Raw genomic sequence first — 24,294 nt, forward strand, 5'->3', positions numbered from 1 at the left:
GGGAGAAAGGAAAGAAGGAGGGAGAGAGGGAAGGAGGGAGGAAGGGAAGGAGGGAGGAAGGGGGGAGAGAGGAAGGAAAGGAAGGGAAGGAAGGAAGGGAGGGAGGGAGGAAAGAAAGGAAGGAGGGAAGGGAGGGAGGGAGGGAGGAAGGAAGGAAGAGAAAAAGAGAGGCAAGAAGGAAAGGAGGTTACTCCTCCCACCATCAGTCACAAAAGGGGTCGTTCCAAAGAGCCAAATGCTCTCGGTGTCTGCCACAGTCAGCACTAGCTCTGGCTCCAGGTCACACCCCTAAGTGCTCTACCTCTTGCAAAGGAAAAGGCAAGGCAAGCTAGCCGGCTACCCTGGGGTGTGTGGGGGATGGGGGCGAGCTGGGTCAGTGTCCAGTCCGGTGCCACTAGGGGGAGCAGTTGATAGAGCCCTGGGCTCAGCATCCTCAGCTATTATGACTCTGGGAGGGAGCAAAGCTTCCTTCCTTCATGTAAATGCAGCTGGTCCCTTGTTGCCCATCCCCCAGCCCCAAATCATAGCTCACTCCAGTGGCTCTTGCATTAAACACCGAAATTCAGATTCATGTTCTCAAGGTGGAGCGGTCTATCTTTATCACAGAAAAATCTCACCCCCATCATTCCTGTCTCCAGGCCCTTAGTCATCCACTGAGCCTGGTGAATCATGACAAATTGGTGACCGGAAGAATGATGAGTCACCAGGCCTCATGATTCCAGCCTCTCAGAGCCTCTGTTTATGCATGAGGACAATGGGGTAGTGACGCCTGTACCACCTGTGCACCAGGTCCCATGGAAGCTCTGGTGAGTGAAGGTCTTTGAGGGCTTTGAGAACCTCACAAAGCCCAAGAAATCTGAATCATGATCAGGACAGCTCACTGATGGATTAGGCCAAATGGATCGTCCTTACCTAGCCAGTGCTTTGTCTTCCTCAGAGAAAAGCAGACCAATTTATCTTGAGGAATGCGGATTCAGGGGTCTGCGGTGGGTGACACTCGGGTGAGGCCTGATCTGGGGAGAGGCACAAGGCTTTTTAGGAAACATTCTGCTGAGGGTGGTTGGAGATGGAACTAGGAGTGATGGTGCCCATGGACACTAGGAAACACTGTTGCCTCGCTGGCAAGAGTCAATGCCCCACTCGGCCCTGGACCTTCTCACACCAAGCACTTTTCAGGCAGTTGGGGTGGCAAGATAGAAAGGGCTTGCCCCAGTACTCCCCAAAGAGGGAAAGGCTGTGTGATCAGAGTCTGTGGGGACCAGGAACTTGTGGCCAATGGGGGAGGGGTCCAATAATGATGACAACTAGGATTTATATTGGGCTTCAAGGTTTGCAAAGCACTTTACAAACATCTCATTTAATCCTCACAACAACCTGGGAGGTGGGTGCTATTATTATCCCCATTTTTATAGATGAAGAGACTGAGGCAAACAGAGGTGAAATGACTTGCCCAGGGTCACACAGCTAACGTCTCAGGCTTGATTTGAACTCAAGTTTCCCGGACTTCAGTCCAATTGTCATCACTGACACTTAGGGAGGGCCACAATGAATCCGTCCTTTCCCTCTTGAGCCCAACAACAATGCTGAGAGACAGGCATGCTGGTGCTATGTTAACCTATGAGGAAAGTGAGGCTCCGGAAGCCAACATGGCTTGACCCCCTTCTCATATCCCTAATAAGCGTCAAAGGCAAGTTTCCATCTCAGTTTTTGCTCATGCCTCTCCAGTCCTCCTCAGCAGAAGCCCAGGCAGCATTGCACACCCCTCCCAGAAGGGCATGGACCCCCTGGAGGGACTTCAGAGACACAAGGCCAGGCCACCGACAGGCACATCCAAGCTGCCAGCTTAAGACAGAGAGGTATAGAGTGGCTCAATCCCACCCAGTCCTGAGGTCGAGGAGGAAAAGGAGACCCAAGGTTTTCAGGAGAGGATTCAGAAATGGGGATAATTAAGAACAATGGAAGGAAATTAAGAAGGCACTTTAATTCGCGACCTCTCCAAAGTGAGATCAATGACTGGCAGGCAGAACTGCCTATAAGGAAGATCATGAGAGCCTTGGCTGCCAGGCTCTGACTGGACCAAAGGACACCCAAGGGAGCAGAGTACCATGGAGAGGGCATGGTCCAGAGCTTCAGGAACTGCATTCAAGTCTTGACTCTGCTGTTTCCAAATGGTATGACCCAGGGAGGTACCTGGCCCTCAGTTTCCTCCCCTGTAGAATGAGAGAGATGAACTAGATGGTCTCTGAGTCTTCTTCAAGGTCTGGAGTCTGTGGTCAGCCTGAAGGCAATCCTAAGGGATTCAGACCGATCTTCTTCATCCAAAATCTTTATCCCAGGGCTTCCCAACCAGATATCCCAGAGTCTCTAAGCTGCACAGGACCCCGGAGGCCTCTGGCCCAAGTGATCTCTGAACCACAACCTGGCTGACAAGTGACCGTCTGTCCAATCTTCCACTCTTCAGAACCCCCTGCATCACTGCTCACCATTTTCTCCCCCTTCCCTCTCATGCAATGCTGCTTCTCCTTGTCTTTGTCCTGAGCCCCTTTGGCAGCCTAGTGAGGATGATGGATCCCTTCTCAAAAGAGTGGGCAAATGCTCAATTTCAAGTAGAAGTTAATGAAAATAAAGTTGTAATTGTTTTCCCATTCAAGTTCAAGTAACCCCTGAAATCTACCCATGGATTCCTTGGAGGTTGGTGAACCCCCACTGCAGAGGCCACTGTTCAAACATGCCTTTGGCATACTGCCCAGCCCCCACCCCCAGGAGCTCCGTTAACCCTTCTTTCTTGGTTCAGCCTCTCCCTCCACTTGCCCCCCACCAGGCTTCCTCTCTACTGCCCACAGGCAGACTCACCTATCTCCGACCTTCCCTTTGTCCCTGCCACACCCTTACACCAGCATCTCATCTTCCCCTGATGCTTCAGAACATTTAGAAAGGGGCAGGGGCTCTACACTCACACCCTTCAGCCACTCACTCTGCAAGGCCTTGAAATCTGTCTTCCCATGGGAAGACGTCAGATGAACTGATGCAGAATAAAGTAAACAGAACCAGGAGAGCAATAGAAGCAGTGACTGAGTGAGAGCTACATAATCACAAGGACCTAACTTGGCCCCAGAGAAGCACTAAGAAAATGCAGCCTCTCCCTCCCTTCTTTGAAGAAGTGGAGGGACAATGAAGGTGGCATGTTGTCTGTGCTCCAAGACACCATAGCTGTCCTGGTGGCTTTTGATGAAGTGTTCTCTTTCTTCCTTCTCTCTCTGTCTCTCTCCTTCCCCCCCCATCTCTTTCTGTCTCACCTCTCTCTCTTTCCCTCTTTCTCTCCCTCCCTAACTCTGTCTCTCTTGCTCTCTGTGTGTGTCTCTCCTCATTCTTTGTTATTGGAGATGGCTCTCTGGCCAAGAGAGGGTAGAAGAATACATTCATAAATGAAAGTGATGCAAAACCCCCAAAATCAATAAAAAACAAGCTTCAAAGTGCTTTTTAAAAGGTGCAGCAAGATGGGGAAGGGGAAGAAGTCTGCCCTTCCCAAGGTCACCAGTGGCCCAGTCTTCCATCTCTGGCTTCACCCTCCTTGGTGTTTCCGACGCTGTCCACCCATTCTTCTTCCCTTCCCTGTTTGGTCCTTGAGGACAGGTCTGTTTTATTTTTGTCTATGCATTTGTGTCGTTGTTTAGTCGTGTCTGACTCTTCCTGATCCCATTTGGGGTTTTCTTGGCAAAGATACTGTAGTGGTTGGCCATTTCCTTCTCCAGCTCATTTTATAGATGGGGAAACTGAGGCAAGCAAGGTTAAGTGACTTGCCTGGGGTCACACAGCTAGTAAGTGTCTGAGGCCAGATTTGAACTCAGAAAGATCAGTCTTCCTGACTCTGGGCCCAGCATTCAATCTGCTGCCCCTTGTCTATGCATATCAACCAACAAACATAGTGCCTTACACTTACGGTCCTTAATATATAGTTGTTGGATTAACTTAAAACTGAATCCAGCTTTTAATAGAAGGCTTCCAATGATGGGGGACTCACTGCTTCCTGAGGGCGCTTGGTGGTGTAGTGAATAGCATGCTAGATTTGGAGTTGAGTGACCTGAATTCAAATCCTGCTTGGGATGCTTCCAGCACATCACTCTCTAAACTGTAATGTGAATAGCACCGACCTCCCCTACCTCACAGAGCGACTGTGCTAAAATGGTGCATCTATGCGACCTCATTGTATTGCTATTTTGTTCTCATCTTACTAATTATTCTTGGTCCATTTTGGGTCAGCTCTGTTAGAAAGGGTTCCCCTATGCCGAGGCTACATCTCCACATACCCAGCCCTCTGGGGTCAAACAGAACCAGCCTGAGCCGTCTGCCACGCTACAGTACTTTGGGTGTTTGAAGGCAGCTTCCCTGTCCCTCCCCCACTCCCCAAGCTTCTCCAGGTTAAACATTTTCATTTCCATCAACTGATCTCCCTACAACATGAACTTGAGGTCACCTTCCTCTGGCCACCGAGGGCATCACTCGTCATTTGTCATGATCATGGGGAGAGCCCCGTCACTCTACCAGAGACCTCCTTCCAAGAGAGATGGCACCCTATGACTACTCTTCAGACACAGCTATTCACCTACTTCCTTCCTATCAGCTAGCTTCCATCTTGTTCTCAAGAGGAGCCTGGGTAACACCATACTAAACGCTATGCAAACCATCACAATGTCATTTTGTTGCTCTCCCAAGGACATGAGTCTCCCAGCCCACCTGCTCTCATTTCATCCTCCTTTCTCTTCCCATGTTTTCCCAGTGTGCATAGGAAGTGCTGCTGAATCCTCAGGTCCTCTGGAGAAGGCTGGCCCACCCCTGTCCTGCCAGCAGGGACCATAGAGGAGGAGAGGAGCAAGGCTGGGCTGGCAGTGCTTCCTGCCAACGGCAAAAGAGGCTCCGGCCTTCTTGTCCCCGAGTCACCAGCCAAGGTGGGCACTAGCCAGATTTTCAAGGCATGTCCTTTGCCCATGAGGCTCTGGCCGCTTTGTGTCTTCAGCATCTGAGGCAAGTTGCCAGATTTGTCCAATTCTTTGGCATTCCCAAGTCTTACAGCCTGAAGGAGGGTCAGGGCCCTTCCTCCTTTGGTCTAGAGATGTGTTTCTGCTAAGAGCCCATCTCATAGAATGCATCCCTCTGCACTTTCCATTCTAGTGAAACATGAGCCATTTCTCCCACCTGGATGCCCATGCCCATGGCTCCCTCCCATTTCTGTTTCTTGACATCTTGGCTCCTTAATTATTAATCTCTTGCTCAGAGGGTCTCCTGGCATTTTGTGGTTCTCTTGGACACATACCATGTTCTAATTAGCATCTTGTTTTCTCTGCCCATGTCATCCCAGACTGACAGTTTCCTGGGGGTGGGTCCATATTTTATGGACCCTGGCACTGCCCTCCACAGCCAAAAGTTGAATGAATGATACACTACTCATGTACACACTTGAACACATCTTACCATAGATTGAATGCACCCACATCCGTGTATCACATGTGTAAATGTACCCCCACTACTTGTACCAGGGACACGGCACACTACATGTCACTATCAATCACATGGTAGGATTGCTGGGGGTAGGGATCCATGACTTGGTTCTGTACCTGGCTTTGGCCTTCTGTGCAAAGGTGTTATCCTGGATTTTAAAGCATGGCACCAGAGGGCTTCCTAATTACTAACTGTAAGGAAGTGGGGGTAGGGGAGATGGGGAAAGAGAAGAGATTCTTACTCAAACACCCCATTTAGAACATTAGAGCTGGCAGGGATTGAGGGGTTGGATACGCACCATTAAGGAAATTGAGGGTGGGGGCCACTCTGAGCCGTCGAGCAGCTAAAGCTGATTGATCACACTGAGTCTGCCCCCATTGAGCTGAGCCCTGGAGGGGGCAGCAGGGGAACATCCGGCTGCCAAAGGAGAATCCAACTAGCTCAGCTTTGGAAAAGAGAAGGTGAATTTCCATGGCTGGATCAAGCCCATGAGCAGCAGCCCCTGCACCTCCACCTGGGCAGGTTAAGGACACTCAGCCTCAGAAACACCAAAGCATGCTAACAGCAGCAGTTGACTTTGGAACTGGCATGACTAACGTCTACAGGACTAAATGTGAGAAGCCTCGACTGTCGTCTGCACCAGGGACCCAGCCTCCCAAGTTCATCAATGCCTGGAATCAGGCACTGGAACCCCAGCAAGAGGCGCTGGTGGCCAGATTGTGGAAAGAAGGATCTGCTGGGCTTGAGGACTGAGTGGAGGGGAAGAAGCCAAGGTGACTGAGGAGGTTACAAACTGGAGGGCCCGTGAGCCAGATGCTGCCACGTGTGTGCGGAGTGGGCAGTCTGGCGCTAGATGGCCATGGAATCGGTGCTGGCTGTCCCATGTTGCCTCAGCTGCAGGACCCTAGGCTAACACCTCCCACCTCTGGACTTCTGCCTCCTTGTCGCTAAAATGGGCACAGGGATTTCAGAAGCAGCATCCAGGGGCGGTGTCACCAGTGATCTTGGTGCTTGGCTAGGTGCCCCCCTGCTTGGCGGGTTCTAAGATGGGACCCCAAGTCCCTCCTCTCCTGCCAGACCCCCACCGCCTTCAAATGTGCCCAGTCTCGGTCACAGCTGAATTGGACAAGATGCCTCCTGAGGTCCTCCTATCCACAGTAGATAGCGAGGAGTGAATTAGAGGGTAAGTGCGAAGCACTTTGGTAACAGGACAGGGCTGTCACTGTGACTTCTACCAATATTGTTGGTGGAGACTAGTGGCCCAGGAGGGGCTCTGAGACTCTCTTAAAGACTCATTTGGCCTGACCCTGTTTCCAGGGGATGGGGAGCCCGCCCAGAGTCTGAGAGAAAGGGCTGTCAACACCAAGGACAAAACACGAACCCTGAAGGGAGCTGCTGCCTCCAGGCTGGCACAGGAGCAGAGTGGCCTTTCCACTGTTATCACCCTCGGGCCTGCCCATCATTCATGCCACTCTCACTGTGCCCAGAGCCTATGCTGGGTGTCATCAGGAGTTAAGGGCCTCATGGTCCCTGCCCTGGAGATGCTGCCAATCTCAAGGAAGAGACTGAGCTCCTACCAAAGAAAACACACAACCGAATGGTGTAGGCCATGATGGTCATTTGAGCTTAGGTAGGAAATGGGAATTGGGTCCCAGGAGCAAAAGCTCAAACTCCTAATCTGTAGTTGTGTGAGATGCCCATCTCCCCTTGGTGGTTCCAGGGGAGGGCACAGGGCATATTGTGGGCAAAGGTGCCATGGAGAAGAGTGGACGTGACCCATGCAGGAGATGTGGGGAGGTTCCACCTGGGAAGAATTCATGGAGTGTGGTTAGAAGAGTTATAAAGAAGGGATATCACTATAACTAATGCCAAGTCCCCAAACTTCATTTTTGGTATTCAAAACCATTCCTGAGGTAGAAAACAGGATGTTTACTCTTCGAGGACAGGGATCTTCCCCCTTTTATCTTTGTAACCCCACATTGTGTATACATGGTGAGCACTGAACGAATGCTGAGCTAGCAGTACCCCCATATATCCTCTTCCAAAAACCACAACCACTCTGGCCTGCCCAGTAAGGCGGCTCACTACTCCCTGTCCTGAAGATGATCTGGAGGTCCTAGCCTGGGGTCTTCTTACTGTCCAAGGAGAAGCTCTCACTCCACCTCCTAGAGTAAGGATGAATGTTTGGACTGACCTATGTGTGGACTTCAGCCATCCTGGCTGATAACCTCTTCCTGCTCACAGCATGGTTGCTGGCCTAAGGAGCATGAAGGCTCCAGGTGCCAGGATGTGTTATTGTACGCTCACTGAGCTTCCCCTTTTTCTGGCCCAGGACACTGAGTAATGCAGTCATACACAGGCAGGCTCCCAATCATGCCTTGATTGAGGGTGCATAGGCTAAAGGCTCTTTTCTCCACTGTCTGAAAGTCAGAAGGCGACCTGGATGGTCACTGATTTTCAGAAGGCAGACGGAGATGTCTGGCCATGCCTACCGTGGGCTTCACTGGCTGGGCAGCCAGAAAGAGGATTGTGCTGCTGCTCATGTGCTCATGGACACAGACTCAGGGAAGAAGGCAGGAGCCAAGGTGATTTGAGAGGTTATTATCAGCCGCCTCCATGCTGCATAGGAGCAATGATGCCTGTGATGCTGTCCCAAGCTTGGGGGGAAAGAACCCTGATACCTGTGCTGATTGGGAGCCTGACTTCCTCTTGTAGGTATGTTTTCCTGATACCATTTTCCTCAGGTGATTGCTCAGGACTCCTCCTAATTGCACTCCTCCCTGCCCCCACTTGGCATCCATGGGATGCTGGGTGACTTTCTGCTCCCCCCTCAGAGCTGAAGGACTGGGGTCTGTGCTCACTGCCATTCTTTGCCTTCCACAAGACACAGAGTCTGGGGATATTCTTCAGGACACTTTTGCTAGGACTCCTCAGGCATTCTTGTCCCTTGGCCTGGAGTTGTTTCAGACTGGTTGGATCTTGCTGTTTCTCCTGCTGTTATTTTTAAGCATCTTCAGGAATGGCCAAGGTTTTCATTCCTAGTCAGAGATCAGCAAGATGGAGCTAGGGTTAACTCATGGAGCTGGAGAGATAGAGAGATAGAGAGATAGAGAGAAGGAAGGAAGGAAGGAAGGAAGGAAGGAAGGAAGGAAGGAAGGAAGGAAAGAAAGACCCACTGCTAGATGTCCATGAAGCTCCCATGATGTAATAGCCATCTCTCATCCTTCTGATCAAATGAGGTAATATTTGTAAAGCATTTAGCACAATACCTGGCATACATTAGGTGTTTAATCAATATATGTTCCCTTCTCTTCCCAACCCCCTAACTCAAATAGCCACCACCCTACATCAGACCTTCATCAACTATTGCAGTAGCTTCCACATTTGCGTCCTCATTTCCATTGTCTCACTCTCTAATCCATCATCCACACAGCTACCAGAATGACCTTCCCAAAGCTGGCCATGTCACTTCCTTGCTCAAGGACCTTCCATGGCTCCCTAGTGCCTCCAAGATAAAGCCCAAATTCAGCTTAGCTTTTAAAGCCCTTCATAGTCTGGCCTTTCTGGACTTCCCAGTCCCCCTCTTCAAGCCCTCTTTGTTCTGATTCATCTACTCCACCCTGGAGAATCCTGAGCTTCCACCATGGCTCAGCTCAGGTCCTGCCTCCCAGGGGAGTCCTGGTCACCTGAATTCCACCTTCATCACTCAAGCGAGCTGGCATTCTAACTGCCAGGTTACTGGAGGTCTCTCAATGATGGTGGCCAGTGGCCTCTTCTAGGTCTCCCTCCTCCTTGGCCCTTGACCTACTCCTCCTGGACATTCTCTCCTCTCTGTGTTCTCCTGACAGCCCCTGGCTCTCCCCAGGCTTTCCTCCTCCCTTCTCTCTCCTCAGGCTTTCCTCCTCTCTTCTGTCTCACCTGGCTCTAACTCCCTCCTGAGTTTCCATCCTAAATCTCCAACTGCCTCTTGGACATTTTAGATTAGATGACCTGCAGGTGTGTCCAACTCCACCTGTCCTAACCAAAACTCATGCTCTTCCCTCCAAACCCTCCCCTTGCTTCCCCTCCCTGTCAAGGGCTTGTCCATCCTCAGCTCCTCACTCACACTCATCCCACATAAACAGTCTGTTGCCAAATTTGTCATTTCATGCTCCACAGCCTCTCTGGCATCCTCCCCTTTCATCCAGACACAGCCTGGGGCAGGTCTCCAAGCCTCACACCTGAACAGGTGCAGGACTTTTCCTGCCCCCAGGTTCTCCCCTTTCCAATCCAGCATCCAATCAGCTGCCAGAGGGATTTCCCTAAAGGATCAATCTCTACTGAGCTTCCCTTCTCCCCAGGATCAAAGGTAAAGCCCTCTTGGGGGCATTTCAACCCCTTCACCCTGACTTCCCAGGCTTATTCCCCTCCATGGCCTCTAACATCCTAACTAGCCTGCTGGCTGTTCCTCACATACAACATTCCACCATGGTGGCCCCTCCCCTCTACCCCTTCAAAAGCTTACCTCAAGTGCCACCTCCTCCATGAGGTTCCTCCTGATTCTTCTGGCTGCTAAGGTTTCTCCTCTACCCTAGATTTGCCCTGCATTGGTTTTGTATATAATTCGTAAAGGCTTATATGTATATAAAGGATCAAAACATCATAGATGGAAAGCCAGAAGGGCCCCCAGAGGATGTGCAGCCCACCCCCTCGGTTTACAGATGGGGTCCCTCTTGGACTAAGTGACCTGTCCAAGATCACACAAGTCATAAGAGGCAAATAAAAGATTCAGACACAGCTCTTCTGGCTCTGGGGGTGGCACTCTTCCCTGCCTTCTGCTTTCTGGTTCCCCAGAAGTGTTGGTGTTCTCTCTCACTCTCTCTGTCTCTCTCTCCTCAAATTACCTTGTGTTTACTTAAGTGTGTAAATAGCATATCACTCTGGGAAAAGGCAGCCTCCTTGAGGGTGAAAACTGGGTGGTTTGGGGCTTGGTTTTGTGTCCCTAGCATGTGTCCCTAATGTCTTGCACGTACATAGTAGGCGTGCATGCTGAGTGAATGACTGATTGACTGACTAATTGAATAAACGGATGATTGCCAGAATGAGTGAATGAATGAGTAAAGGTAGCTTTGGCCGGTCACTCCAACCTCTGAGCCTCGGCTACCTCATCTCTAGGCAATCTGTTATTTGACCAGCTCTAGACCCTCTAAGACTTAGACTTGAATTGGGGGGGTGCAGTATCCAGAGGTCAATCACTTGCCTGACTGGCTCACCCTGACCCCTTGCCACATCTCAAGCCCCCAACCAGGAGCAGCATTTTATGGGGACATACATGAAAAAGGCAGGGACTGGGTCCATAGTTTAATGAGTCTAGGGGACTCCCAGATGAGGAAAGTCCCTCCCCTAATGTCAGTCAACCAATCAATAAACTGTTATTAAGCACTTACTATGTACCAGGCATCATGCTAAGCCTTTGAAAGCTGCCAAGGGTCTCTCTTAGTATATATCAGAGCCAGGATCTGAACCGGGGTCTCACTGGATCTGAAGTGAACTCTTTATACTACAGGACTTCATTAATGAGTGAATGAATGAGAAAGCAACAGAAGTTTACCTCAGCCACAATACTGAACAAACATTGATTTATCCTCCTCTTGCCAGAGTTTCTGGGGCCTTGGGCTCCAGAAAGTTGGCATCCTTCCCTGGGCCCTACCAAGTCCTCTCTTCTGGGCCGTGTTCCCAGTTCCTCCAAACCCTCCTCTTGTGTTGGAGTCTCCAAGCCCCTTGCCATCTGGATCACCCTCCTCCAGACAATCTCACGATCATTGGTGTCCTTCCTAAAATAATTGAGCTCATGAGGTCTGCACACCACCATCTTTCCAGAGTCCTCCCTCACCAATCAGCAACTGTACCCTGCCTTATGGGAAAAGGAATCTTTTTTTCTTTTCTGACAATCACTCGTGTTCTGGGCCCAAGCATCCTGAAAAATGAAGCCCTCCCCTCCTTCTACTATGCCATACCATGTAAGAGAAGAAGTGTAACATTTTTACTGCCTTCCTCACAAGAGTGTGGTGGGAGAACCACCTGAGACAAATAAAGCCCAAGGACTTTCTTTGCAAATTGGATTCAGGTCTCTGCGAATGCCTGCTCTTCTCCTGGGTGGCGTAGCCCCCTCTGTCTGAGGAAAGGTCACTGTCCTGAGGGAGCAGTGCCATGACATCACACACTATCTTTGGTTTCCTGTTTTCGCATTAGCTTTTGGAAAATACACTTGTGAAGTAGGTTCTCACACAACGAATGACGCTATCAATGAGATTCACCTGAGCAGAGAAAGGGGGAAAGTCATTCTTAAGTGGACAGAGTTCCCCTTTGTAACAGAAACTAACCCTCGCATATTTTCTGGGACTCATAATGACAGCATGATCCATCTGAAGGGACTCCTAAAAGTCCTCGATCTGAGGAGACTTGCCCAGGATTCTTCTCTCCTCCCACTCTCTTCTTAAGCCTTTAAAATCTGGCTTCCAACCCCATCACCCCCCTGAAACTGCTCTCTCCAAAGTGATCAATGATCTAATTGCCAAATCCAAAGGGCTTTTCTCCATCCTCATTCTCCTTGACCTTTCTGCAGCCTTGGGCACTGCTGGTCACTCTTTCCTCCTGGATACACTCTTTTTTCTAGGTTTTCACATCACCTCTCTCTCTCTCTCTCTCTCTCTCTCTCTCTCTCTCTCTCTCTCTCTCTCTCTCTCTCTCTCTCTCTCTCTCTCTCCCCCCCCCTCCCTCCCCCGGTTCTTCTCCTAGATCACTCCTCTGATTGTTCCTCCTCTGTCTCCTTTGCTGGATCCTCCAGATAACACCCTCTGGGCGAATCCCAGGGTTCTGTCCTGGGTCCTCTCCTCTTCTTCTCTATCCTACTTAAGTTGGTGATCTCACCAGTTTCTATGGATTTAATTACCATATCTATCCTGAGGATTCTCATATCTGCCTTTCCTGCCCCAGTCTCTCTGCTGACCTCCAATCTTGCATCTCTCACAGCCTTTCAGACATCTTGATCTGGATGTCCTGTAGACATCTTAAACTCACCATGTCCAACACCACAGGAGATGTAAGACTGGATGTCAGCAGATAAGAGCTGAATAAGTGCTTTGGAGAGATGGTCACTGAATCCATGGGAGCGGATGAGTGTTGTGGTGCCTCCTGCTCACTGGTCTGAGAGCCTGGTTCTGAATCCTACCTTTGCAGAATTCTAACTGTGTATTCCTGTCACCGCACCTAAGTCTCAATTTGCCCTTCTGTAGAATGTAACTATCACTCATCCTGCCTATCTCACCTCACCAATATTGGGAGGATCCAATGAGCCATTGCCCACAAAATGCCTTTTAACTCTGAAAACTCTCTCAAGAGGTCAGCCGATGTTAAGACCACTGTATGAGTGGCAGGGCTGAAGAGGTTTTCTTGTACAGACCGATAAACCTGCAGCTTGCAGAGTCCTTTCCTCGGGCCTGGAGTGTGTATGTCCTCTGTTCTCCACAGTCCTTCGGGCATCACTGCCAGGGGCTCAGGAATCTCACCTGAGTGCCCTCAGGTGCCTTCAAGCTCACCCAAAGATCTCAGGTTTCCCTTTGCTACTTGTCATTAGCCCCTTGGCAGAGGGAAAGGAGATGGAGGAGAGGACTGTGGAATGATGCTCTCACCAGTGACCCAGCCAGGACTTGACTGAATCCAGGCTTCTCAGCTCCATGTTCACAGGCTTTCCCATCACACCAGAGCTGATTCTCTGTCTGCAGGAGCCCTGTCTGTGACCCAGGTCCCAGCACACTCAGTTTTACTATCATGGAGTCAGTCTTTTTCAGATCATGTGCATTTCCTTGGGAGTTTTATACAAATACTGTTAACATCCAGTGCTTCTGCGGCATTTTAAAGTGCACACATTATCCTCTTTGAGCACTGTCCATTCACACACACAGGTATACATACATGTGAGCACCCTGACCCACATGCCCATACCCTTGGGACCTTCCCCTCCACAAACCCTTGGGATCCTTTCCTGATGTTCTGTGTCCTCTAGAGGAACAAGTGGTGCTCCTAGAAAAGCTTCCTCCCCCGAGCCCTCCCCTCATTCACTATCCCCTTGCTCTGTAGGTTGCATGGAACCCTTGGGGCCACCACTCCTAAGGAGGCCACAGTAAACCATATGGCATCATGTGTAGCCCCTACAAAGAGCTTATTGGAAAAGATCTCTATAGACATGCTCAGAGAACACCACCAGGCTGCCCCCTCCCCCAGGAAGTAAAACGTGACCCTTTCTCTTTTGGCAGATTTTACCTGATTAGCGGAGGCGTCCCTTTGATTATTTGCGGAATTACAGCTGCAACCAACATCAAAAATTATGGGCCAGACAGTGATGGTGCCCTATAGTAAGTATGACATCACCGGGGTGAAGCTTCTTGGTGTTTGTAGTGAGAAGGTGCTACAATTAGTGCCTGGGGAAGCGGAAGCATTTCAATTTTGTCTGAAAGAAAAAGGCTGGTCCATGGGACCATCTCAACTCCATGCTGGTGACCCAGGGGCCAGAGTCTGGAAGACCCAAATTCAAATCTTTCTCAGACACTCACTAGCTGTGTGACCCTGGGCCAAGTGTTGACTCTCTCTGCGCCTCATTGTCCTCGCTTGTTCGATGAGGGACTTAGAGTAAACGGTTAATGATCCTGTCTGTGCTCAGGGTTGCCCAGGTAAGGCCATCCCCAGCACGTTGTGGATGGGATGGGACTCTGGATTCCCCTGGAGACAGATGCCCTCAGCAGGGATAGGACAGGAAGAGCCCAAGAGGGAAAGCGGTTGCATTGAGATCACTAACCTGGAGTCCTGCCTCCTTCCTGGCTCCAGGGAGCCATCAGGTGTTATCCAACAACCCTGCCAAAGTTCCATCCTCAGGGCTACATGCACGAACACACACTCATGCACTCAACACACATACACATACACATAACATACTTATGCACCTATGCATGTACAACACATACATACTCATGCACACAACACATACACATGCATGCGTACAACCTGCTGTGGCCAAACATACTCACACACAACACACATGCATGATCATGCATATAACACACATGACACAGCACAGTATATTGCGTAATCACATGCGACACATGCACACACTTGTGTACATGCATGCATGCCCGCATACATAGGACATGCTTACGTACACAATACATATATATGCACAACACACTCACACACATTCATGCAAACAACACAGTCATACATGCAACACAGACACTCACACGACACACACAACACACTCATGTACACAACACACATATATACACAACACACTCATGTACACAACACACATATACAAAACACACATACATGCACAACACACTCATGCACACATACACATGCTCTCTCTCTCTCTCTCACACACACACACACACACACACACACTGAAGCTTGGCTTAGAATCAGCCCATGAGCCCCTTTGGCACATTCCCTGGGACTGATGCTTCCATGCTGGTTTTTTGCCCCCCACAAAGGCATTGTGAGGGTTGACTGATGGTCATTAGACAAGCTGGAAGGGAAATAACTGAAGATGGCCACCTCTCATCAGCTCCAGTCTCTTGACTTGCATCCTACTAATGGTCCCATTTATCATGTAGATGCCCTCTGGGAGCACTTGGGACCAATGAGTGTCCTGCAGAGGCCCACAGGAAGCCTTGTCTCAATAACACCCACAAATGCCTGAATGAGTAAATGGCCACCTTCCAACCTAATCCAGCACTCCCGCCAACAAGTTGGACACTCTCTCCCCACAACTCCCTCTCAAAGTCCTCTGAACTTCTTGGCACACCATACAGGGAGTGACCTGGCTCCATACCAGGGACACAGGCATTCTGAGGATATCTAGCCCACATTCCCTGTAGGACACAACCCCACACATCCCACTTCACAGACATGACCGCTACCTTTGCATGGCCATGACACATATCACAACTGTCTTTGACTTGCCCCACACAGTTAATGCAGTATTATTCAGGTTAGTCTAGAATGCACCTGATTTCAGAATCCAAATTACACACCCAGGACAGAGGATCCTTCCCATTCTGGGCCAATCTTGCCATCAATCCATGGGTGTGGATCCGATGTACCCGTGTGTCACCACAGCCAAAGAGTTGCTTAGTCTCTGCCTGACATGCCTGGTGAGCCTCTCCAGGTTCAGCCAGGCTGATTCCCTAGATGATAGGCTCATTTGGCTGCCAGACCTGTACTCAAAACCTGTCCAGCTCCACCATGACAAAATGAAGCACAGGAAAAGTCTTTTGGGGCCCTGTGTCCCACCCATGTTAGATAAATGCTAGCACCCTAGAAGCTCGGAGACGTCAGGGGCTTCAGAAGTCATCTCTTCCAACCCTCACCTTCAGCAAGAATTCCCTCCCCAGTAAACCCACCAGGTGACCTCTGGGTGACTGCAGATAACTCCAAGGCACCAACTATTCATTAGGGGCTTCCTATATGCAAGGCTACCAGCTCACTCCTGGGGTTACAGAGAGCCATGAGTGACTAGACTCTGCAGGTGGGAGGCATCTAGAAGAGGAAAGATGGAGAAGCCCCTTTCACCAGAACATGGTGTCTGACACACCCAGGGAGGGTGGGTCACAAGGGCAGATTCTGCAAAGGACAGAGACTGGAGTTGGTTCTTGAAAGAAAGGAGGGATACATACATACATACATACATACATACATACATACGTACATACTTCTCAACATACAGAGAAGCTGAGGGAAGTTCATTCCAGGCATGGGCTACAGCCTGAGCAAAGGCACAGTGATGAGAGGATGGGAGAAGGACAGGGGGCAGAAAAGAGCCTCATTTGACAGGACATGGGCTCTGTGGAGGGGAGTCATGGGAGATCTGCATTTTGGTGGATCATGAATAGCAGAGTCAGGAGTTTATGCCCTGCAAGGCTTCGGGGATCCCTGCAGTTTTCAAAGAAGATTGGCCTCTCAGGGATCATCCTAAGCAGTCCATTCTCTTCTCGGACAGTTTTAGAGACTGGAGTCATTTGGGATGTTCATGGAGAAGAAACAAGAGACATTTCAGAAAATATACATCAACACCAGGGGCTAGAAGCCAAGAGGTGGAAGACCTCGAACCTAGGAAAGCTAGGTCCTGCAAGGGAGGGGTAAAGACAGGTTCTGCAAATGGCAACCGCACAGGGAAATCCGGACATGTGGGCAGTGGGAAGGAGTCCCTCCTCGAAGAATCTCAGGGATATTCATCAGAGAGGAAGATCTGGGTGAGATAAATATCAGTAAAACAGGAGGAGCACAGAGGGTCAGACCACTAGCACGGAAAGAATTTAACAACTGACCTTTCGGGCATCGTGAATCATGTCCAATTAAACAGATAACAAGAAATGGATGTGTGGGGATGTCTCTGAGGCCTCCCATCCCATCTATACTGTTACTCTGTGCACAGGCACAAACACATATTGGCCAAGGGATGCTGAGCCACTGACGTTTATGTAGCTAATGGTCCATGTATCCATTCATCATGCGTTCAGCAAGACCCTGCTTTAGGCTCAGCATTACGAGCGAGCCACAGAAGAGCCAGGCAGAAATGGGGCTTGTCTCTTTCCATGTCACATCCCTCCTCCCAATTGTCTTAGATCATTACCAAGGAAATCAACATCCTATCTGTCTTATATTCAAGAGCAGGCTTCCAGTGTGGTCTGCCAAATGGAAATGGAAGGACAAAGAAAGGAAAATTAGGGAATCCTCATGGAGATAGTTAAATGTAACTGAGTGTAGTTTAAGGAGATTGCCAGTTGTGTAAAAAGTTCTGATGGGTGGCCTCCTATGCCCAGCATGTTCTGGAGAACACCAGCAAGTCAGAGGGAAACTCTGTGGACCGCATTTTCTGGACAAAGTGCTTCTCCTAGAACATAGACTTCCCTCCTTGTGTTTGCCTCTCCCCTCTGCCAACACTCTTAGCAGGTGTGGCTCCCAGCACTGAGCCCAAATGGGGCTCTGGATGGGGGCTGACTCGTCCTCTTCTAGTGCTCTCTATGTAGCCCAAGATGGCACTCACCTTTCATGTGCTGTCACCCTGCTGGGAGCAGTGAATGTGCAGTCACCGAGAAGAGCTAGTTCATCAGGAAAGCTGCATCCTAGCCCCATCCCACCTCTGCCCTGTGCTTCTGTTGCTGATCCATTGAATCTGGGTTATAGGACCTCACAGACATCCCTATGGAACCCAAAGTCCTCTGGGTCCATTTTTCCAGGTTTCTAACTGACATCAGATGTGCATGATCACTGATGCCTTGAAGGCAGAGACCAAAGAAACACTTAACTGACTTGAATGCAGCACAAAGCTAGGAGGGTCCCTAACATGGCAGGCTCAGGGCTCAAAATGATCTCCACACAACAAGGTGAAATGTAACAGAAACAAATGTGAAAACATGACTAGGTTCAAAAAATGAATTACCCAAGTAAAGACTAGTAGAGCCCTGATTCAGCATTTCATGTAGGGAAAAAAACTCGTGTGTTTCAGTCAATGATAAGTTCATTGTGAATTGTATAAAGCTAAAAGAAGCCAGAGTGGTCTTGTGCAGCAGAAATTAATTCTTCCTGTTGCAAATTCAGCATCACATTCTGAGTTGAAAGGCACCAATTCCAATGTAGACCTGAATATAAAACAGCCCTATCTACACCACACCTAAGAAGTGGTCACCCAGCCTTAGCTCTAGGGATGGGGAACACCTCCCCCACCCCAAGCAATCCATCCAATTTGGGCATAGATTTCACACAGGGACGCCTTTCCTGATACTGGCCTCTCAATTGGGGGCAGTGCCCCATGAATGGCCCGTGAACACAGCTGTCCTGACCCTGCCCCCCCAAATCTTTTCTTCTAAAAGCTAAATGTGCTTAATCCTTCCCATGAGCCTCACACAGCATGGGCTGAAGGCCTTACTTCGGGTTACTCCTGCTTGCTTGCTTGCTTCCCAGCTCATCAATAGCCCAAGGAAGATGGGCTAAGGGACTTGCTCAGGGTCAGGCTGGATTTCAATCATTCTTGCTAAGTGACTGGAAGGATCCATGATAAAGGAAGAGAGAATACGATGGACGGACATCGAAGCATATCATTTCCAAGCAGCCCTTGTGACAGCACAAACGTGGATCCAGAAGCTTGCACTGGGTGGTGTTGGGGCTGTGGTGAATTCTCCGAGGACTTGATCTGGGTTTACCAGTCCTCTGGATAGTCACACTGACTCGGCCTGGAGCAGGGCCAGAATAGACTGATCACTCTGTGGGTCTAGGACCACAGCCAGCTTGGACACAGAATTCCCCAGCGGGACACTAGCACAAGCTCCAAGCATTTGGCCACAGTGGAAGATGCCACCACGTGCCGAGACCCATACCCTACGGAATGAGAATGCTTTACATCCTGACAAGGTGGGCATCTTCGGGGCATCTCATTCCAGCCTCCTGGCATCAAACACTGATACAGAGCCTGAGGCAGCCAAGAGTGTGGGTGAGCATTCGGGAGGCCAGAGATCCATTACTGGCATCCATGACTGTGTGACTTTGGACGAGTCCCTTGCCCTCTTCTCTGCTATTCTATGTCTGGAGTCCCCTCCATGATTTATGTGATGAGACTGCCTCGGGAATGCTCTGTACTTATAGTCGGGAAGAAGTTTGCCCTTCTCCTCACTCCTTTGGCCCTCCCCCTCCCCCTCCTTTCTCTCTTTCTCCTCCTGTTCTTCCTGCTTCTCCCCTTCACACTTCCTTTCCCTCTCCCCCCTCCCTCTTCCTCCCCTCCCCCTCTACTTCCCCCTTTCCCTCTCCCCTCCTCCCCCTCCTCCCTCTCCCCCTTCCTTTCTCTTCCATCTCCTCCCCTTCCCTCCCTCTCCATCCCTCTCCATCCCTCTCCCACCTACCTGCCCCTCTTTTTCCTCGTCCTCCTGCTCCTCAGAGTCCAGAGAGTTCAGTTGTGTCTATGCAGGGCAGTGGTGGCAATGAATTCTCGGTGCTCCCCAAGTCCTCTGTTGGGGTAGTGATCACCCCAAAGGCAGAGAATGACCCCAGGAAAGTGCTTCCCCTTAAGATATTTGTTCTTCATAAGTGACAACTACAGTATGTGGAAAGTAGGTCCCGAAGCGAAGCCAGGCAGGCAGGGCCCTTTCTTTGGCTTCGTGCAGGAGCTGACTGCGAGCACTCCCTGCCTATGTGAACAGGCCTGAATTAGCAGCATTTCCTGCTGGGGGTTGGGGGGAGGGGAGGGGCGCTGCTTTGAAGTACTTCTGTCCCTTCTCCCACACTCAATCCTCAGTTACCATCAGACCAAACACTGAATTGTCCCTGAGTCTGTGACCATGGAATGAGAACTGATGGCTGACTAGGATGTCTCAAGGCAGAGTCTGATTTTTTTTTTCCTTACTATACTCATGTTCCACCCAGTAGCTGTCTTGTGGCTGTTCTGAGTCATCGATCCTACAGCACATGGGTGGGGGCGGCAGATTTGTCGGGTTTTCTCCGGTTTTCTTATGGACATCCTAACTCTACCTCCCTCCTCTGCAGCTGCTGGATGGCCTGGGAGCCAAGCCTGGGGGCCTTTTATGGGCCAGTGGCCTTCATTGTGCTGGTGACCTGTGTTTATTTTCTCTGCACCTACGTCCAGCTGAGGCGCCATCCGGAGCGCAAATATGAGCTCAAGGAGAGGAGAGAAGAGCAGCAGAGACTGACGGCCCCGGAGGCCAGCCGCGGTCACCTGGGGGACCCTGGAGCCGGCCCCGCGGCAGCCTGCTCCATGATCTCCGCCTCCCGCCTGGAGAACGAGCATTCCTTTAAGGCTCAGCTCCGGGCAGCGGCCTTCACCCTCTTCCTCTTCCTGGCCACCTGGACCTTCGGGGCCCTCGCTGTGTCGCAGGGCCCCTTCTTGGACATGATCTTCAGCTGCCTCTACGGAGCCTTCTGCGTGACCTTGGGGCTCTTCATTCTCATTCACCACTGTGCCAAGCGAGATGATGTCTGGCACTGCTGGTGGTCCTGCTGCCCTTCCCGGAGAAACACCTACGCCATGCAGGTCCACGCCCGCGCTCAGGTGAATGCCAACGGGGATGCCCAGATCCACACCGCCTGTCTCCAGGACTCCCCGTGTCTGAGCAAAGCCGGAGGCTTCAGTCACGCCGCGGTCGGCCACTGCAAACTGACCAACCTGCACGCGGCCCAGAACCACGTCAACTGCTTATCCCCGGTCACCCCCTGCTGCGCCAAAATGCACTGCGAACAGCTGATGGAAGACGAGGCCCACGTCCACGTGCACGGAGAGGACGCCTTCCGGTCCAGCACCCACCTGCACAGGTGTCTGAAGGGCCGAGTCAAGTCCCGCTACTTCAGCCGGCACCGGGCTGCGGCGGCAGAGAGAGAATACGCCTACCACATCCCGTCCAGCCTGGACGGCGGCAGCATCCACAGCTCGCATACGGACAGTCCCCAGAGCGCCCACGAGGGCCAGCCTGGGCACCGCCGGTCCTGCTGTGGCCAGGGCGACCCCTTCCCCACCATCAACCAGCCCGAAAGCAGCGACGCCAGCACGGTCATCTGCAGCTGCGCCCAGATGTCCGAGGGGGAGGTTGGGCCCCACGCAGCTCACTTCCAAATGCACCCGCGGACACAGGTGTTGCCGTGTAACACAGCCGACCACAACGGGCTGCCCACGGGGAACCTGGAGGAAGCCATGGTGTACGGCCCCGATAGCACGGGAAACATCAAAACGGGCCCGTGGAGGAACGAAACGACTGTGTGACGCGTGGGGCAAGCAGGGCTGGGGAGGGGGGTCTGGGCCCCGCCTATCGCTCTTTGCTCGGCTGGGCGGTGCCGCCTTCTCGCGGCTGCACTGGGCTCCCTCGGCTCTTTCCGACCACATTCTTGAGAAGAAGAGAAAGGGGCGGGAGAAGTGGGGACAGTGGTCAGCGGCCGGCAGTGGAGCTACACGAGAATGAGACTGGAGCTTGTGAAGACGCGGCCGGGATCTTAAAGGCCAGCCGCCCTCCCGAGAGCCAGGCCCGTCGTTCGTCTGTCCCCCCCACACTCACCGGGGAGGCGTGGCCTCCCGATTCCTTTCATAGCCGAGCTGAGTTCAGCCCACGTTCTCCCTCACTCCTCCGCTCTTCAACCCTGACCCTAATCCAAAGTGACAAAAGTCCTGGACTTTCTAAACAGCGACCCGTACATGAGAACGATGCTGCCTCTAGATCCGGCTTCCAGGGCTAAGGCTGCGTTTCGGCTGTGGCCCTCAGTGGCCCCTCCCCGCCAGTCCTTCCCAGGAGAGGATGAGGGGCCGGTCAAATCTGTCTGTCGCGCCCAGGGGGCTTTGTTGGCCATCTCCAGCATGACTCCTGTTGGGTGGCTTCATTCGCTGTTTTCTGGTGTTCGATGTGTCTTTCACCAAACGACGATGACAGTCACAGTCCTAGCAGCCCGAGAAAGCCTGCTGGCGTCAGTCCATTGCCTTGTGGCTCCACGAAGTCAGTCCTGCGCTCATTGTCCCAGTGACACTAAACTTCGAGGTTTCAGAACAGCTTTGATAAGGACCCACTTTAATTAACATCCAACTGTCCCGTGACCCTGTGCTGTGTGTCTAGACCAGCTTAATGTTGCTTGTACGGTAGATACTTTCAAGCTGCTCAGGCCATCACTGCCCAGGTCCAGGCAGCATGTTTTTTGTCATTCACTCATTAAAGACCACAGTCATCCTCTGCAACTGTGTAAAAATAAGATGGAATGGCTGATCACATGAGCAGTGTAGACCCACTCAGTCCCATTTCAACCTTCAAAGAACTGGGCTAGATTTCAGTGATGAATTGAGTACTATGTCTAATAGGGGAACTCACTCCTCTGCAGAATTTCCAAACCTCTTCTCATAGACTTAACTGCCCCTACCTTGTTGCAGTTGGGGATCCCTTCCCAGATGGGCATTTGGGGAGGGCAGTGTTTAGAGCTATCTTTCCCACATTCCCATGAACATCTGGGCACAAATTATTGACCTCTCAGAGGATGTGCTTGTGTGTACTATAATCAGTCTTTTGGAAAGAGGGTTGGCTTTACCCAGCAGGGCAAGGGTAAGACTCTGCCTGGTTCAAAGGAGAGGATCTGTCCATCCATAACGGAGTAGCCTGAGGCCATAGCAACTATGAAAGGGTTAGGGCCCTCACCTGCCACCCCCTTCAGACCTTCAGAGCACATCACTAGTAATACACACGTGCACATACACACACACAGCAAAAGTTGCGTTGAAATTTTCCCAACACCACCTCCCCACCCCAGGCTTTGCCCTGACATCACAGCCTGTCTCTGATCTGTCTTGCCTGCCTGCCTCATCCAGGTTGCCAGTAGGTTCCCATGGGTCTTGGAGCATAGCTGTCCTCACCATGCCCATGAATGGAGTATCTCTGACAAAGTGGGCTCTTGAATCCATGCTCAGAGAGTGAGAAGCAAGCCTCAAGGTGGACTTCCATGTTGTGCCCTAGTCACTTGATATACACTATCCATCAGGGAGCCAGAAGCCCACTTGAGTGAAGGTTCCCTGCTTTAGACCACTCTGGGTCCCCTATCACTGACTCCTGTGCTGAGGCCAAAGAAGAAGGAAGCTTTATTCCATGAGAGTTACCCACCAGCTGTATCACAGTGTTCTGTGGTGTTTGCCTGTCACAATGCTTTGTGTAGTCCTTTCCCTCATAAGTGTTTCTCCTGCCTCCCAGAGCAGTGACAGACCCCAAATGACAGGCCCTAGAAAGGACATGGGCCACTGCCCTACACCCTAGGAAGGACTCCATCCCCTTCGGATCTGTCACCCGCCATAGGGACCAGCCTATCCCTTCTATGCAAAGTGACAGCCCTTATCGCCAGCCTTGCCCCCATTGCCTTGGGTGCCCTGGTGGGGGTGATGTGGATCATCCTTGACACACTGTTCCTGGTCAGTGGTGTGACTTTGCAGAGGAAAAGTTTGGCCAGGAGACAGTCTTAACCCACTTCCCAAGAAAAAGAAGCAGGTGCTACTTTCCCCAGATGACTGAACCCTGCACTTGGAGAGTGAACATTCAATATCAAATTGTATTGTATTTAAATATGGATTTAGCCTAGAGGAGTCCATGCTGAAAAGATGTTATGAAATATTCTGTTTGCATATTCTATTTTCAGAAAATAAAAGTCTACAATGTAACTAAGCAGAGCCAGATGACTTGATGTGGAGTAACTTAACAGAAAGGTTTCTTAAGGGGCCAGTCTAGGGGATCCCTGAGGAGGGGTGGGGGTTGCAGGGCTTCTCACACCATACTTGGCCTTGCTTCTATCATTTAGAGCCAGAAGTGAAGGGTTACTTAAGTCACTCGACCTCTTCAAGAGGGTTCACCCTAAGGCTTTCCAACAATGTCAAAGATGACTTGTGATCAGCACTAGTAAAGTGAACTCCCATGCCAGGGGTTTCTCACATTGATGAAAACACAGACACTTTCCACACATGCAGGCCCCTTTAAAAATATTTTATTTTTTCCCAATTACATATAAAAACAATTTTAAATTAACTTTTTTTCTTAAGTTTTGAGTTCCAAAGTGTATCCCTCCCTCCCTGAGATGGTAAACAATCTGATATAAATTATACATGTTCAATCATGTAAATCATTTCCATATTAGTCATTTTGTGGAAGAAAACTTGGAAAGAAAGAGAGAGAGAGAGAGGAAGGAAGGAAGGAAGGAAGGAAGGAAGGAAGGAAGGAAGGAAGGAAGGAAGGAAGGAAGGAAGGAAGGAAG

At 50.7% G+C, this 24,294-nt stretch overlaps 1 protein-coding gene across 3 annotated transcripts in view; it reads left to right on the top strand.

The window, feature by feature from the left end:
• ADGRA1 (adhesion G protein-coupled receptor A1) overlaps positions 1–23,714 on the top strand; it is a 300,070-nt gene extending 276,356 nt beyond the window's left edge. For all 3 annotated transcript variants that reach the window (XM_027840488.1, XM_027840489.1, XM_027840490.1), the window contains 2 exons: positions 13,791–13,889; positions 20,065–23,714. In XM_027840488.1, the coding sequence (XP_027696289.1) occupies positions 13,791–13,889; positions 20,065–21,292 (1,327 nt within the window). In that variant the 3' untranslated portion in view covers positions 21,293–23,714. The remainder of the gene's footprint in view (positions 1–13,790; positions 13,890–20,064) is intronic.
• The last annotated feature ends 580 nt before the right edge of the window (positions 23,715–24,294 follow it).

The sequence above is a fragment of the Vombatus ursinus genome, unplaced genomic scaffold (genome assembly GCF_900497805.2).
Source record: "Vombatus ursinus unplaced genomic scaffold, bare-nosed wombat genome assembly UNPS02014845.1, whole genome shotgun sequence".
Lineage (NCBI taxonomy): Eukaryota > Metazoa > Chordata > Mammalia > Diprotodontia > Vombatidae > Vombatus > Vombatus ursinus.